Source organism: Asterias rubens, chromosome 21 (assembly GCF_902459465.1).
Source record: "Asterias rubens chromosome 21, eAstRub1.3, whole genome shotgun sequence".
NCBI lineage: Eukaryota > Metazoa > Echinodermata > Asteroidea > Forcipulatida > Asteriidae > Asterias > Asterias rubens.
Genome location: NC_047082.1, coordinates 2,015,797 through 2,033,737, shown reverse-complemented (window position 1 = coordinate 2,033,737; position 17,941 = coordinate 2,015,797). Strand labels below are relative to the sequence as shown.

Genomic DNA, 17,941 nt, shown 5'->3' with positions numbered 1-17,941 from the left:
CCCGGAGCTGGTTCTCTATCTTCCGGCGTTTGATCTCCTCATGTATCTTCATCTGTTTTTCTAACTCCCAGTGCAGCATCTTGACGTTGATGTCGTTTTCTGCTTTGCGCTTCATGGTCGTCTCCACATCAAACAAGCGCCATCTCTTGATTTGTAAACCCAAGACATTAGTTGAGAACAGCGACATGGCCGTTCCAATACCTTGGGATGATGAGGTGATGAAATCAATGACTTCCAGTTACTCACTTTCTACAAAATCAAGAAGACACAAAGTACTCTGTCATAATGTTTGGGAAACCTTCAATCCTTATAATAGGTCCTGTTCAATGGCCCAAAAGTGTCATTTAATGCCAAAGTATAAGTCTGCACTTCTTAATGAAGAGAGGATATAATGTGACGCAAACATCAGTGTGTGCTTGAATGATAAACCAAATGATAAACCAAACTAGAACCACCACACAAGTAAGGAATGGCCAGTAAAACATTACTATAGCCCTACTTCAAACATTAAGCTTATGCCCTTAGGCCCTACATCAGTGTTTACCTTTTTTTATTCTCCTCCCCGATGGTGACACGGCAGTTCAGTATGTCCCTGGCTGCATTATTTTATTTTCCATATTATTCTCCTATAGTTTAGCTTTTCTTACACGTATCAACAACACGTGATCCAACTTTCTCGAAAACAAAATGAACCTTCGATTGTTATTTAGCTAAAAATGTGTCTTGCGCGCAAAACAAACCCCGAGCGTTTGCGTTGTTTCTGCGCGTGTGCGTCACTGTGTAGATACATTCTTGGCTTTAGGGATGATCGAGAATGGCTGATTCGGTACGGTTGGTCCTTTACGGTATGAGAGGGGGCATGTTGTATCAGGTGCACCACACCGTGACAGGTGTTTGTGACCATTACATAATGGACAGAAAATGGGTGTGGTCAAGGAAAACGGGGATAAATTGGGGTCTGAGACCGTAATAAGTGTTCAATTAAAACAATAAAGTTACATTGATGGAAGTGGGACGTTTTGGACTAATGAATCTTACCATGCATAAGTACATTTAAGTTGGTTTACTTCTTATACAGAAGTTTGATTTAATTTCATATTCATTTATTTGGACAAACACAGCACGAAAAGCTTGCAAGTATAACAAGATTCGTTTGCGTGGTCGTGGTCAAGTATTGTTGAGTTTCTATGGGAAATATCCTCGAGCAATACAAGTTTCTCAGCATGCTGTATACTTTCAAAAGTTGCTGTTTGCTTCTTTTAAGAACTTTTTGCTGGAAAAGTTCCAACCAAACGTTTTTATTGCCAAGTAAGAGATTGCCAAACGTATGCCCCTCCTTCAAAACCAATCCATCTTGATAGTCTTCCGCCACAACAGACCAATGTAAACCAATCAGGATATTGGCATTTAAGACCAATTTACACCGACAAAATAATTCAAGCTGATCCCTTAGTGCTTTCGGGTCATGTTGATAAGACCCCTTCTCAGGAAATTGAGCAAGTTTGTCCCTGGATTGGTAAGGGGCGCACAGGCAACCACGGCCGGGATGTGAGTCAGTTATTTCAATTGAAGGGAACATGATCATTATTCCGCTAGTCGGAATACTTGTGATTACATTGAACGATTCCGAATAACCGATAACGTCAATGCAAATTGTACGGTCAGGCGAACCAGTGCACAGTAGCGCGAGTCGATACTGCAATATAACATCAAACTAGTGGGGTATCGACTCCTTCAGTGTACACTGTTCCAAAGAAAAGGCTTAGTTGGTGTTCCTCTAGAGGCGAACCGGTTGGATTACTCAGAGGATCTCATACAATTCATATACAACTATTCTAATCCCGCCCATCAAAGACTTAACTATCAGACTACGACTAAAAACTTAAAACCTTGGTTGAAGTTAGACACTCTTGTAGCCGTAAGATTAAGAGTACTTGAAGAGAAAACCCAGAGAACTTTTTCCAAGATGCCGGCGTTATATTATACATTGTCTTTAGTGGAGATAGGATTGTGTGTAACCGCAGTGGCTTCGGGGCTCGTAGTGTCTTCACTTGTGGGTAGACAAACGGTAAGTTGTTTGGAATCTCATTCATGTTTTCACACTGTTTTATTCATAATTATTTTTGTTTGTTTCTAATTCTTTGAATGTTTTTTATTGGTAAGGGTGACTTTTGTTCGACGATTGTGCTATGGACACGATTCATCACTGTTTATTAAATTAATACGCAGTGCTAATAGACACTTGGTCGCTTATAATTAAAAATTATACAAACAACAACAACAACAACAACTCCAGCAACAACAACAACAACAACAACAACTCTAAATTTAACCTAAATTCGTGCACACTCTTTCCCAATAAATTTTGTGTGTAGTCTTCAGAACAATTGTAAACGGATCCGGCGTTTGAACGACACACACATATGAAATCTTAACGCGGAAATATCAACAGTTTAGTTTTAGCAGGCCTAATACTTTATTTGTACTAATTGTATGCAAGTTAAGCCTATTTGCTTAAATTTGGTACAATTTGTTTTTAGAAATAAATTGTCCATAAGAAAACCGTGTTCAAATTGGACTATGTTTCCAATATTATTGTATGACCAAAAAAGAACACCAAATCATGGTAACTTAAAAATGTTGTTTGGGCGGTATGCGCATTATGAACTTAAAGTTCATAATGCTAGTAGGCCTATACTATAGAACTGTATGACCTTTTAATATCGAATGCTATTTTGAAAACCAACGGATGAGGATCAATCATCCACGGCTAAAATAGATCTGTGTACACTTCAGTTAAATTTCTATTTCATAAATTTCTCTATAAACAGTAATACAAAAAGCCGACTATTAAAACCTGCTTAGACCAATTAATATGTTACAGTTACAAGAAAAGTTATAGTCTTAAGAACATGTTATTGTTTTGACCTTGTGAGTTTGTGTTCACTGTGACCCAGTCAGTGCTGAATGTCTTACCAAATGAGTCACATTTAGGGATGAGTTAAGAAATTTAGTTTCTTGACAGATGGTGTCCCTTGCAGGCCTTATTATAGAGTTATTGAACGTTTTAAACACCACATCGATTATTCCTTATCTTTTCTCCGAGCTGCTGGCTAACAGTGCAAATCACTCCAGATAAGTCAATCATTTGATTACCATATAGGAAAAAATTCTTATCAATTATATTAATAACTAGATATTTCAGCACAAAAGGCAAAACACTTTTATATGATTAGACATTACGCGTTTGGTATATTCAAGTTCAATGTTGTATGGGTGTTTTAAAAATATTTAACGGAAATGGGATACTTTGGAAACAATTTCTTGAAATACTGGAAATGCAAACGATATTTACCAGCACTTTAGAGTAAGATTGCACTTGTTTTGGTATTACCTTAAGAAACAGATTGATGTAGACATATTGGGTTGAGAATGTGTTTAAGTCTGGGTCGATTTCACAAAGCAAAAAAAATCATCGCAAGACATACTGACAGTATTACCATAGTGATTTGTATTTTGACACGATTCTTAATACTTCGTAACTATGATTGATTTGTAGCTAAGATAAATCTTAGCTCTTTGTGAAATTGGCCCCGAGTGATTGCGAAACCGTTACGTTAAAAGGGATTGCGAACTATTTTCACCGGATTGCGACTCCTGTGTCGGATTGCGAATCCATGGTTTTATTATGGATTTTATCAATAGAAATAGAACCCGGAGAACGCTGAGCTCGCGATCACCCTCTGTGTCGTCGTCTGTGGACGCAGCGAATTATACGCGCGATGCGCATGTATGGCAAAATGATCCTCGCGTGAGACGCGCGTATGGCAAAAAAAACCTTTTCGCAAAAACCGGGGCGCGCGCGTAAAGCTTGAAATTAGGTGCATTGTGGTCTAGCTGGTATCAAATTTGATCCATATATATCCCACAATGCACCTCATTCAACAGTCTGCGCTTGTGCATTGGCATTTGCGATAAGGTTTATGGCAAGATGTCAGCGCACATAGACCGTTTCTATAGAGTATTCATTGGTCGATGATGATGTCATTGTATGGCAAAATGTTTGCCATACAATGACATCATCAAAATACTTTGCCATACACGCGTAACAAAATGACGTATGCACGTCCATAAAAATGGTCTAATTTCTATGGTTTTTATCTTCTTTTCGTTCATTGAATAGGAAGCATTTGCTGGTGACTGTGTGCTAGGCGGGAATGTCATCTGGACATCACATACCAACTTTGAGTTGAATGCAAACGATCCACCAAGATGCATCTTTATAGTAGGGGTGCAGGGATTAGCTGCATGTATTGGGTTCATCAATGCAATGTACAGAATATTCGTACTGTGCTGTGCACGACTTGATTTGTAAGAACCTTAATGTCACTCGACAATGACAAGGACGACGACAGCTGTTTGAGTGTGCATTTTATTTAAGATGACAACCACGACGACGACAAATGTAAACGAATTTGGATTAAACGAACTCGAAGATATGGTGGCTTGGAAGGGTCACACAGGACGAATTACTCCCACGCCAATTTTTAATATAAAAAAAAACAAAAAACATGGGGGGGGGGGTGGCATTTGATTGCGGTGTTTAATTTGCCAAAGCAACATGGATCCATAATCGTGAATAACGACCTTAGCATAACACCGTACAATTTTCCGACTTGTGAACATATAAATTTGTGTATATATCGTTTGTAAAACTTTACGACTTACCATTGTGTATGTATTCATCCGCAGAAAAATAATAAGGATAATTCTTGTTCCAGTGTATAGCATCATGTCTGTACTCATCTTGGCAGAGGCAGCTATCTTGTCACATGGTCTTAACAACGTCTGTGAAGGATTTAGGTCACTGCAAGTTAGGACCGCAAATTATGAGTGAGTTTGAACGAACTTATGAATACATTTGAGTTTCATAAATGGTCTTATTTAAAGAGCACCAAAAACAAAAGTTTGCACACCGGCGCTGAGGCATATAATGAATAGTTAGTTATCCTGCTGGAACAGGTAAGCTGGAGTGTCTTACACTAGGAAGTTGAGCTGAAATTTCTGATTTATACGGGAAGCTTGTTCCACTTTTGGGGCCTTAATACGGAGAATGATCTTTCTGCAAAAGGGAACAAGAGGTAGATGAACGAAAAATGTGTTTGCTGAGATCTCAATTGAAGCTTGTCTGTGACAAGAAGGGGGCTTGTGTATTTTTTTATACATCAGGATCATGAGTTTGAGGACTTTATCTGAAATAAGGTGGAGTATCAAAAGCTTGGCCAACTAAAGATATTATATTAAAAATGAACTTAAACATACACTAAACAATGCGTCAATTATTGCATAAACATAGTCTTAACTTTTTTGTTTTTCTTTTTTAGCTGTGAGTTATTTCAACAGGTGGATTGGCACATTTATGACGGCTCTGGATTCTATGAAGATTATTCAAAAGCAGAGGTAAGATCTTTATCAGTTTCATCTAGTTTCAATGACATGTGCCCTATTAATTTATATTATCTATGGGGGGCATCCGGTGGGATAGTTTGTTGACAGAAACACTTTTAAATACTCCTAAACGACATACCTTTTTTTAAAGTCACTATACTTTGTGACTTGATATGATTTATATATCTACCGCCATTTCATCAAGATAACAGTGGTTTGTGATGATACACAACAAACGAAGGAAATAAAGTATAAAAAAAATCTGAATAACTTCGACAAACTGAAATGTTCTTCATCTTTGTTAATCTATTTACCTATGTGTTTTTGCAGCGAGCTGGATGGGTCTCTTTCCTCACCTGGTGCGCTATGGTCGGTGTGGGCGTGCTACATTGTCTGGCTGAGAGACCCGAAAGTGGATTAGCTCTCCCTAACAACACCAAGTAAACTGACCATTAGCACTACACATCACCCAGTATTTGTTGACTGGCTAAAACGGTCGTTGACGCTGTCAAAAACTTAATTAAGGGGCGATGTTTTTCTCTTCAGAATTCGTCTTGTGTCGTTACGTGGGAATGTTTTAGCTAACATACGGATGATCAGGGCCAAATTTCATAGACCTGCTTAGCACAAAAATTTGCTTAGCATGAAATTTCTTCCTTGATAAAAACAAGATTACCAACCAAATTTCCATATGGTGCATATATATTTCTTGTAACTGGTATATAGCTGTTGTTTGCTTATCCTGAAAATAAGGTGGAAATTTGGTTGGTAATCCTGTTTTTATCAAGGAAGAAACTGCATGTTAAGCAATTTTTTTGTGTTTAGCAGCTCTATGAAATTGGGCCCAGGTATGCGGTATAATGTTTTGTTATATGAACCATAGATGACGAGTGTAGAAGGCAAGACACTAACTCCCTTAGCAATTAGCATACAGTCCAAAATGCTAAATATTCAAAAAATAGTTTTAAATTAGATGTCTCACAGCTTTTTACATTTCTGCTCAATTTATGGATTGTCCCAAGGTCTAGTAAAGTTAGACGAGAGGAACGTTTTATGAAGAGAGACAAGTGTCTAAGTTGAACTATTATATGAATATTATGAACAGAATTCATCTGAACAAATCAAACACAACATACTGGTTAAAGGTTTGGCTTGAGAGATTATGTTGTTTATATTAGACATTTCGGATTACTACTGAATTAGTGTACAAAGCGAATCGTAATGCTTGTATGATATACGCGGATTAAAACATATTTATAAATTGTATGTAATTACTTCTACCAATTGGCAAGACAAACAAACTTGGTGCATGTTTTGTTTTAGTGAAACACTCTAAAAGACTTTTCATGCAGGTTTCATTAATAACTTCATAATGGGTTTTTTCTTTGTAACTGCTCTGGTTTGTTTGAGCCTACTTGTAAAACACCGGTAGTTAAGATTGTACCATCTTGTGTTATTTCTATTGTGTAAGAATATACAGATATGTAGCATGAATTCAAATTTCCACCGATTCGTCTTTATGAAACCATGTATAATAATCCACTTAATTCACTTAAATAACCATTGATTCACTTAATAAACGGTGCTTAATATAATTTTTTTTTATATAATAAGAAAACACAAGAATTTAAATAGTTTGAAGACTAGAAAGTTTCACTTAAGCCAGTGATAATATTGCTACATAAAATTTGAGAAAATATGACAATTAGTAAACAATTTACAAAGGGAAGAAATAAATTCATTGGACTATGATCATATTATGTTTTTTAACAATTAAAGTTTGTAATGCTTCTTTATATAAGTCAACGCTTCTTCATTTTTATAATCATCTCACACTGTCCATCTACAATCTACAAAAATGGTAGAGCCAATTAGCTCAATATAAACTGCTTACAAAAAGTAAGGAAACTTTTTTTCAATCCAGTATATTTGTTGTTATTTAATATCCTCTTTGTACATGGTATATATCAATGCAAAGCTGAACTGTTCCTCTTTAAAATAATACCACATTTGCAATGATTAAATGTTGCTGGACTTGGTTACACGAATAACAATGAGGCAAAGTCACAAATCAAATGTGCCAAAATTACCGTTGTCTGTGAATGGTCAATAGGTAATACTCAATAATCAAACCGATCAAGCTTTTCAGAACCATTAATGGTTTACACAAAGATTTGCACCAGTGAGCTCATCAGACACAATTAACCCTCATCTCATGAAAAACACATTTTTTGATGGGTATTTGCAAGACGATATTCTACAGCCGAATGCAGTCCCATACTTGCAGACTCTTGGACCAAATACCATCTTTCAAGATGACAACGCTCGCCCCCATCGAGCCCGACTGGTGACCGACTACCTGAAAATTGTTGGGATGCACCGGATGGATTGGCCTGCTAACAGTCCAAACCTGAATACCATGGAACATCTGTGGGACCAGCTTGGCCTCGCTGTCCGCGCCAGAACCACCAACACATCAACTGTGGCTGACCTAACCAGGTTCCTTAATAAAGAATGGAACGTCATCCCCCATCATCATCAGCGCATCACAAGACTTGTGTGCAGCATGAGAAGAAGGTGCCAGGCTGTCATCAACGCCTTCGGATCATTCACTTGTTACTGAACTTTTTGTATCAATAAAGTGTATTAAGATCAGTAAGTTGTCTTGCTCTATACCAAACTTCTTGTCGCAATAAAGTGGATTAAGATCAGTAAGTTGTCTTGCTTGTTTGAATTACAGTGTCAATTTAATTGTTCACGCAGTAACACAACATTGCTAATTTTGGCACATTTGATTTGTGACTTTGTCTCATTCTCATTAACGTGGTCAAGTCCAGCAACATGTAATCATTTCAAGTTTGGTATCATTTTAAAGAGGAATATTTCAGCTTTGCATTGATGTATACCATATACAAAGAGAGTATTAAATAATAACAAATATACTGGATTGAAAAAAGTTTCCTTACTTTTTGTGAGCAGTTTAGATAACCGAGTTTTTCATAGATACAAAATATAAAATAAAATTATTAATTGTAAAGTCATAATAATAAATTCAAATATTTAAAACTATTATAAGGGTTGAATTGCTTTATATAAATAATAAAATTTACAACCCTGATAACACCTTATAGTATTTATATACTTAAAGACAACTTACTAATTGCAAGAAAATCTCAGAATTTAGTTTGAGCATAAAACATGTATGCGTATCTTTCTACGCAGGCTTGTTTGAGGAATGCGTAGGCGGTTAATTTGTCTTGACAACTATGTCAAAATAAAAGGCAACGGTTATCGGATCCCTGTATAATGTTTAATGAAAGCCCTGGTGGTGTCAAAATGAAAGCCCTTACCTTTAGGTCTTTGTATATACAAACTGCTGTCAATTTCCTTTTAATAAACGTTTAGAGATTTATAAATTCAGTGTTTATTTTTCATTAAATCTCTGAACTTCGGAATCAATCGTGTCATTTCTTCGGGTACAAAAATACTGTTTCGAGTTTTTACACTTTTTTTTGTCTTTCAATTTAGACTGTTGCGTCTGTCCTTTAACGTTTTCTGAACATGGTCTGTGGAAACGTTTTGCCTTTCTTTCCTCTCGTTAGCGAAAAATCATACGTAAATCTTCAGAGAACGTGCGTAAATCCGTGTACAGTATCCAGATGAACGAATACGCAAAACGTGGCCCCTACACGGTAACTGCTTTGACTTCAGTTTGCTCGCCGAAATTAGCAGTCTGGTACCTATATTCATTTGGTTTGACGGCAGTGAAGCATTTGATCTGCAGTCTTCTCTTCACTGGTATGGTCACCATACTCAAAGCTGACATGAAGAAAATGGCGACCAAGACTACCAAACTGAGAGAATAATTACCCGTAAGATCGTAAAGAGCACCTGTCGAGACGAACCAATAAAGATTTAGTATAAGACGTCCTTCCTTTTTGAAAAAACATGAGAATTCTTTTTTTCCTGAATGGCCGCCCGACACATTTCATAAAGACATTCGGTTAGGCTATACAAATTATTCAGACTTTTGTTATCATGCGTTATGTACGAACTGTATTATTATTATTATTTGTAATATTAATTTGTCCATCATAATGAAAAACCCTTACCTGTAACCGAAGCACCTAAAATAACACCCAAGCCATACCCAAAGAGTACAACAGACGTTACTGAATGGCTCCCGAGAGAGTGAAATAGCTCATCAGCTGCTGAAAAGCAGGATCCATAGTTTACTCCACGTAACATTCCCCAAACTGGTACAGACAAAAATATAGGAGTGCAATATTAAAGGGAAGTACATTGCTTTTATTTATTTGCTTTTTATGTTTATATTGTTATATATTTTTTTTTACATACCATTTTTGCCTTTTAGTCTGTTCAGTGAAAAATATCGGAACAATATTATAAATATTGAATGGGAGAATTTGGAACACTAGGTGGCAACAGACTTAGCAGGTAAATATACATCGTTTATGTAGCTCTGAGCATGCGCACTTCACACAGAACACTATTGGATTTTACCTGGTTAATCTGCTGCCACCAATCGTTCAAGTAATTTATATTACATACACACTTACCCAGTGACAAGGCAAGCAAATGTCCAAACGAAGAAGATATCGTTAAGAATACAGAAACAATGGCAGCAATGGCTGAAGATAGCGCAATGGCGTACAATTTAAAAAATGGCAGGTGATCTCCAAACACCGCATAGAGGACCTTCCCACCAACTTCTGCTGCACCCATGATAAGGAGAGCCACTGATTTCTTATCAGTATCAAGACCCATGGTATCCACGAAACTTGACTGGTGGTAAATAAAACAGTGAAGAGATATTACTTGAAACTGTCTACTTTAGATAGCGTCTCATAAATTGGGACGTTAGGGACACTTTTAGGGGTTCAGTAGAGTATGGACTTTGGTTTGTTAATCAAAATGCCAAACGTGTAAGTGTAACACTTTCTCGTATATTTAGAACGTTCCACAGGCCATGAACGGTGTTCCAATATATCTCAATACACGTGACCAAAGACGTATACTTTCCAGATTTCATTTTTGTTTTGGGGACAGGGTGAGTGTTTTAAAAAAAAATTCATGTTCACCTAAAAAGCCTACAATAAATACATTTTCAAATGTATTGATTTGACAACAAATTGAGATACTAAGTTTTTGAACTGGTTTGATGGCAGCGTGAAGTCGTACCAGGTACCAGTGGTATTATAAAATTAAGAAGAATGTAAGCGAAACATCTTATCAAAGCTTGAGGCCATTATGTTGTTGAATGTCTTATACGTACATAGTTTATAATCATAAAGCTCCACCCAAATTGGGAGAGTGTGATGGATGTGACCCACAGCCAGACTTCCACATTCAGCAACACGTTCCCGTTGTTCGCAGTACTAGTTCCTATCTCCTTAAATTCCGCAACGTCATTTTCATTATCTTTGAATGTCTTACAATCTCCATCCTCTTCGATGTCTCTGTCTGCCATCGCAACCTTTTCTTCTTTGGAGCTTCTTTCTTGATCATCAGATGGAGTTTTCTTATCCGTAGATAGTTTGAGTTGTTTATGCTTCGGGGAGGATAAAAACGGCAATCCGACAAAGAAACTGAAAACTAAGCCAAAACCACTTAAGATTCTGCAACAATTTCTCCAGCCATGTGCAGCACTTAGTATAGTGAGAACAGGTCCTTGGATCATTACACCTGAAAGGATATAATCAAAGTATAACTGTCAATATGTTTTAACTTAGGCCTAAAGCCTGAACATCTGACGTCACACTTCGAGGCTCGAGACAGGGACCCATTCTTAGAGTAGCTTATCTATAGTTGTGAGTTACATGAGAGGGCAGCAGACCGTACCAAAACCCCTTAAGGCCGAGTTGTAGTCGGTCGCGCAATGGTCGGGCGTCGGAAAGCTGGTCGCGCGATCATAAAGACACGGTTTTTAGGCCTCAGTCTCAGGATTGCGCGCAAGAGTTCCGTCGCGCGACCATCCCACGACCGACTATAAACCGGCCTTTATTTTGTATGCGATCACCGTACCAAGCGTACACGTTTCAATGTGAGTTTGATAGATAGATAGATAAAAGTAATGTCCTCGCAGCACAAAGGCTGAACTACATTCTTCGTTCACAATTTTCTTTTACATTTTTTAATCAATACAACTGAGCTGCTGCTGCTGCTGCTGCTGCTGCTGCTGCTGCTGCTGCTGCTGCCGCCGCCGCCGCCGCCGCCGCCGCTGCTGTTGTTGTTGTTGTTGTTGTTGTTGTTGTTGTTGTTGTTGTTGTTGTTGTTGTTGTTGTTGTTGTTGTTGTTGTTGTTGTTGTTGTTGTTGTTGTTGGTTTTTCGGTTTTTTTTCTTCTTGTATTTTTCTTTCTTTTTTTTCTAGGGGGGGGGGGTTACCTATAGAAGATCCAGTAGTGCCGGCTGAAGTTACTGCACAGACGTTCTTCCGTCCCGAGAACCATTCCAGCATGAAGTTTCCACTCGCAGAAAACAGACAGCAGGAACCAATTCCAGTAATACTGAACGTCACAAAGCAATACGCTATGGTGGGTGAGAATGAAAGAGCCAAGTACCCTGCTGAGTGGAGCACGATACCAAGAAGCAGCAATCGATAACTGCCGATCTTACTTCCGATTATTGCAGTCAGTGGACTTGCTAAACACACTAGACCTGAGCCCAAGGCGCCTACCCAACCTGGAAGAAATATAATTAGTTTAAAAACGCAACACATCTGTTTTGCGTGTAACAATAAATACCAAATACGGGGGAAAACGTCAAACGAAGACATTGTTTTTATAAACTTAAATCTTCTTTTTAAATTATTAATAACAACAACTCTTGAAATAATACAATTGGTCACTTTTCTATAAAACTCATCAATTGTAAAAGATTTGCATTTGTGCAAAATTAGGACGCGGTTGGTACGAGTGATTGTAACCCCCCCCCCCCCCCCCCCCCTACCACATACCCTTCCATTTCAGCGCGTTTAAATAAAACCAGCACTATCTGAGACTGAATTGTTTCTAGCACTGGAAGGCTTTTTCGAAGTTTTAATAATAAGAATTGAATTCTTAAACTCCAATGCCGGACCACAGTGTGTTGACAAATTCCAGCTAGAAATGCGACTGGCCTCAAGTGAAATCGTTAGTGTTTATATAAATTAAATAAACTATTCAAACTATTTGAATGGTTTTCTCGACACTGACACTTCTCAATATAGATTCAATTACGCTGCATACTTACTGATAATGAGAGCAGTTTGTTCAAACTCCAATTGTAGCTCGGTAAAGAAGACATTATAACTATACGGTGAACATGCAATGAAGAACTGGCCACAAGCTGCGAGTATGATCAGAACATGCCATCCCCATAACGACATGGTGGCGGATTTGCTGGTATTAATGACGTGAATGTATAGGTGCTATGCCATTTGTTGTGTGTGTCTACGGCAGGAGTATCGTTGATTCAATGATTGGGTTTCATCATGTTATATTCAATAGGGTATTCAACATCGCCTACACATATCAGTAATGCATCATCGATTTCAGTCTACTGTTACGATGCAAATTTGTTGGTTTCAGTTAGTCAAGGTCATTGATTTGCCAGGGGTCTAAATATAGGATGGACGATCAATATTGTTATGACTGTGCAAGTATCAGACGTATCGAAAAAGACTCGAACAAAGACTACCTTTCTAAGGAAACCAATCTTCATTTTAAATTGTATTCATACACAAATCGTGAAAATAAAAATAACTTTAGAAATTTGTTTAATATCCAATTTGAGTTTTCATATTTTTACGAATAATATTTGTTAAAATAAGCATTAACAGTTTTTAAATTTGGGACAAGGATGTCTATTTTTTAGAAAATCAATTAATTTGTCAAGCAAGCCCAAATTTGTACGACGACGACCAGGTTTATTGACAGCATGTTTACAGCAAAACAAATTAAATAGGTCTGCTGAACCAATATACACAGTACAGTGGAAGGGGGGCATACGTGATAAAAACCTTTAATTCAAAGCCTACAGCAGCGTTTTGCATGAAGTAGTAATTTACGCCTATGAATAATAATAAGAAGAAAATACAACAGTAAAAACATCAATTAAACTGAAAAATAAAAATTACAATACAATCGAATATTTTGTAAATAAAATGCACTGGCTGGTCATAATATGTCAATCTATTAAGGACTTTTCCATGCCACGTTCTCTTGCAAGCATTACCCCCAAAAAATCTTATCACACATATTTCGTTGATTAGTACCCCACCAGTACGGGGGAATTTTTGGTTTCTTTAATGTTGATATTGTTTTGATTCTTGATACAAGACCGAGCGCACTCTTGAAACTGTTAACATTTTACTCCATGTAAGCAAGTGTCAAGTTTAACGTGATTTTAAAACGAGTTACGAAATAATAAGAGTTTATTTCAAGTTAAAGACCCCGCTTTACCACAGGAAAATAACAATCATCCGAACGCTGCCTTGAATACAGTGTTCATGCTTGGTTGTTTTCGCTCTGAACTCCGACAGCGCCCTCTGTTTGTCCGCCCAGGAGCGTGTTGAACCACATTGCGTGTTTGGGGAAATCCCACAAACTGATGAATTCACGATAAACCTCTACATACACAGCAGTCTATGGGTCTATGTACATGTCAACGCCTCGAACATTTATTCGCGTTATGAATGGCATTACCTTCCGGTTTCAAACATTAATATGACTGCATATATTGCGCAATCTGTCTACATTTAGTCATCAAAATACCTGTTTTTGTCTCTCTTCTGGACTCAGTAAAAATTCATGTGGATCAGTGAAGGTTTGCTTTTATTTGTATAGTAAGATTTCATCAATAGTGTACGAGTAATTTGTTGAATATATATAGCACATTTTAACGCATTGGGTTTAGGCTGTAGCCTGATGGCCTAACGGCAATTCTCCTCGCCTTGCACTCAAAGGGTTCGCGGTTCAAATCTCGGTCCCACCGTAGCACAATAAAAAAAAAAAAAGTGTATAGTCCCAAAAAAAAAAAAAAAAAAAAAAAAAGTATGAACACACCCCTAATTAGTAGTGTTAGTATAAATTCATATAAAAATTTGATTTATACTTGAATGCCAAAAAGCGGTTCCTTTCAGAGGTATAAGAGTGTAAGGTTAAAGAGGCGAATAGCTAAAGGCTATTGAGCTTCAGCCTTTTACGAATCATAGAGGAAGTTAAAGCTTCAGTTGACACAAGAACGAACCCGAATACATTAGTTGATGGTATTATTGTTATGGCCACAGATCTTTTTCATTTGCCGCACTGTTTCTTTGCAATGATCTTCCTGTGTGTATTCTCCAGGCTACTTCTTTGCAATGTTTTAAGTCTGTGTTATTTTTATCTTTCTCTCATTGTGTGTTTTGTTGGTCTCTTTATGCGATTAGAGGCTTTTGGCATTAGGCGCTTTACAAATATATTTTTTATTTTTTATAATTATTTCTATTAATGTTATTATTATTATTATTATTATTATTATTATTAGAGAGTGGTGAAATACTTTTTGTTTGGGGGGGGGGGGGTAGTGAGCCCTAATTAGCTAAGTGATGCTTATGGAATATGAGTGAGCATGCTGTAAACATCTGTGATTTAACTTTCTTATGAGATAATATATAGTGATTTGTCGGTAAAAAAAAACTGTCTAGAATGTCTGTTTTGAGTGTATCATGGTCTCATCAATGTCTCGTGATCACTTCTTGTTTTGTTTAGATTTTTTTATAAGATTTTGTTTTCTTGGGAGCGAATTTGTTTTTATATCAATACATTTTTATTTGCATCACCCACATTGTTTGATAATGCGCTCAGTCAATGTATTAGCCGGGTGAGCAGTTGATGACACATGAAGCGATGCTCGTCTTTGCTGGTAGAGCTTTAATGCTTTATGCATAACTGAAAAACTTCCCTCATGAATATGCAGGAAAAGCTCTGCATAACTGAACAACTTCCCTCATGAATATGCAGGAAAAGCTCGTTCGAAATAATGTCAACCTTGTTTTACATTGTCATTAAAAATAAGTGTCAATTTGTCAATTAGTTTGAGACCAGATTATTAAATATAAGGGTAGACTATACGTCTGGTAATCACTCTTAAAATTAATGACAATAAAACAGTTGAAGTACCGCAGCTTTCCGTTCTATAAAGCATTTTGAGAACCAGTTCACTCTGAAGTAATGTACTATGGAAAACGAATAAATATTTGAACTTGAAAAGCGTTACTGGCAGAGACGTTTTTCAGATTGTGTCTTCTATAGCAATATGCGCAATAAAGAAATACCATTTACCGTAGGCTAAGTTTGCCTCCATTGGTTCGAATAATAATTGAGCAAAACATTTTGTTGTGTGTTTTGTTAAGTTCAAGTTTGGTTAGATCAACTCTAGACTTGTGAACAAGTCGTTAAAATATGTTGCACCATAGTAAAACGGCTCTCTTGCAACTATCTCGCAAAGGACTGCTCCTTGCCGGGGTACTGCTGTCACGACTATGTTCGCAGATTCGGTTAAATGGGACCTTAGTCGAGAGCAGTCTCGCGAGAACTTACACAAACAACGAGGTCGGTTATGGCGACACAATCGTGCACCATAGGATTAGATTGTGACGGGTGTACTGACCCAAAACATATAAAGGTTTGTTGTACAAAGTACAATGTACATCGACATAATAAAAACAATTATGGAGTACCTTTCCCTAACATGTTTACCAGTCCAAGTGTATATTCATGGTTTGTTATGGGATATTTTGTTCACTGCATAAAGACACGACAGTCATGACACCATACACAAGTTGGATGAAACAGTTGCCTGATTCACACTCAGTGTGTACTTTATCCATACCAGGAACCCACTGCACGATGAGCCAATATGGTGGCCCATCGCATCAGTGTCAAACACTGCCTTTATCCAAGCAATATGAAACAGGAATTCGATTTGTCGATATACGATGCCGACATTTCAACGATGGCCTACTGATCCATCATGATGTTATCTACCAGCTTGCAAACTTGGACAATGTTCTTGAGGTGACGGAGAAGTTCTTAGACGCACACGACACAGAGATCGTCTTTATGCGCATTGATGAAGAGTGTAAACCAGAGAGCAACACTACGACCTTTGCTGAAGCTGTCCAACTTTGTCTCAATAGGTTCTCATCTACTCTATTTTATCAAGGGGAGGAGTTTCCATTGGTGGAGGAAGCTCGGGGAAAACTTGTAGTTCTACGAGACTATGATGGTGGTTCGGGATCAGTCGGGCTTCCATACGGGTCTTTAGATGTTAAAGATGGGGGGAAGATCCCGAGTTTACTTCTTGAAGACATTGAGGCAAAATGGCATACCGTAAGGAGCAATCTTGACAGAGCCAAGCAAGGATCAGTCAGCTCTATGTACCTTACCTATTGTAGTGGCACTAGTGCGCTGGCTTGGCCACTTGCTGTTGCAGAGCGTGTGAACTCGTACTTGTCGGATTTCTTGAAGGGAAAAACTAGATGGGGAATTGTTGCCATGGATTTCCCTGATGCTGAGCTCATCGGTAAAATTATCAAGTCAAATTTTTAAGCGTTTGGTTCACACTTAAACTGAAAGTGTGTTATTCCTGCTGATTTCAATACACAGAATTACTAAGGTATTTCGGATTCGTCCATGGATTCGTCCACCAGTTATGACAAGACAGTAAGATTTTAACTGATTGGTAACTTTTGGGGAATAATATTGCCGAATATTTCCGATATTTGTATTAAGGTAAACTTAGGCAACATCTGTAACATTGAAATACCTCATGATCACTTCATGGTCGCTCTGTATTGCTTTGCTTTGGTAATTAATAATGCCGGGAAATAAGCAAAATTCGATGGCAACCCAATCCAAGACGTTCTATTTGTTTGGGATTCATAGGTTAAAAACCAAAATATTTGTGTCTTTATTTAAAATGAAAACTATAGACAAGAATAGTTTGATTGGTATTGATCCATTTTATTATACATCATTTTTAATCATAATAGACAATAAGTGTACATTTAAGACCAAAACAAAGCTAATTCTTTGACAAAAAGACACTTTTTACGAGCAAAACATCCTTACATTCAGGTAATTCTAAATAGTGGTTTTATCAAGGTTGATAAATAAATAGAAAATTAAATCAAATCATGTTAAACTTCAAAGGTTAAAGTTATAGCTGTGTATATAAGTTACTCAAAAAGTATTCACCAAAGTTTATGGGAACATGAAGGCCTTGTTCCTATTTCCAAGTTTTTTATCATTGCTAGGAAATGAATGGTCACTCTGTATTGCTTTGCTTTGGTAATTAAGAATGCTCAGACTATATGAATACACTGAGGACAGGACTGTGGTATCCCAAGTAGCCTGAAATTAAACAGGCAGTGGACACTATTGGTTATTGTCAAAGACTAGCCTTCACAGTTGGTGTATCTCAACATATGCACAAAATAGCTAACCTG

At 37.4% G+C, this 17,941-nt stretch overlaps 3 protein-coding genes across 3 annotated transcripts; 2 read left to right on the top strand and 1 right to left on the bottom strand.

Moving 5' to 3' along the window:
- The first annotated feature begins 1,587 nt into the window (after positions 1–1,587).
- On the top strand, positions 1,588–7,407 carry LOC117304564 (transmembrane protein 179B-like). The gene is made up of 5 exons (XM_033789090.1): positions 1,588–2,068; positions 4,184–4,371; positions 4,753–4,893; positions 5,385–5,460; positions 5,779–7,407. The coding sequence occupies exons 1-5, from the start codon at positions 1,967–1,969 to the stop codon at positions 5,890–5,892; spliced, it is 621 nt and encodes a 206-aa protein (XP_033644981.1). The 5' UTR covers positions 1,588–1,966; the 3' UTR covers positions 5,893–7,407.
- A 1,090-nt stretch (positions 7,408–8,497) lies between these two features.
- LOC117304575 (monocarboxylate transporter 5-like) lies at positions 8,498–12,894 on the bottom strand. The gene is made up of 6 exons (XM_033789100.1): positions 12,700–12,894; positions 11,854–12,150; positions 10,745–11,154; positions 10,029–10,254; positions 9,561–9,704; positions 8,498–9,339 (listed from the first exon to the last, which is right to left on the bottom strand). Exons 1-6 carry the CDS (start codon positions 12,833–12,835, stop codon positions 9,134–9,136), a joined length of 1,419 nt encoding a protein of 472 aa, XP_033644991.1. The 5' UTR covers positions 12,836–12,894; the 3' UTR covers positions 8,498–9,133.
- A 1,231-nt stretch (positions 12,895–14,125) lies between these two features.
- LOC117304283 (1-phosphatidylinositol phosphodiesterase-like) lies at positions 14,126–17,930 on the top strand. The gene is made up of 2 exons (XM_033788657.1): positions 14,126–14,274; positions 16,327–17,930. The coding sequence occupies exons 1-2, from the start codon at positions 14,259–14,261 to the stop codon at positions 17,040–17,042; spliced, it is 732 nt and encodes a 243-aa protein (XP_033644548.1). The 5' UTR covers positions 14,126–14,258; the 3' UTR covers positions 17,043–17,930.
- The last annotated feature ends 11 nt before the right edge of the window (positions 17,931–17,941 follow it).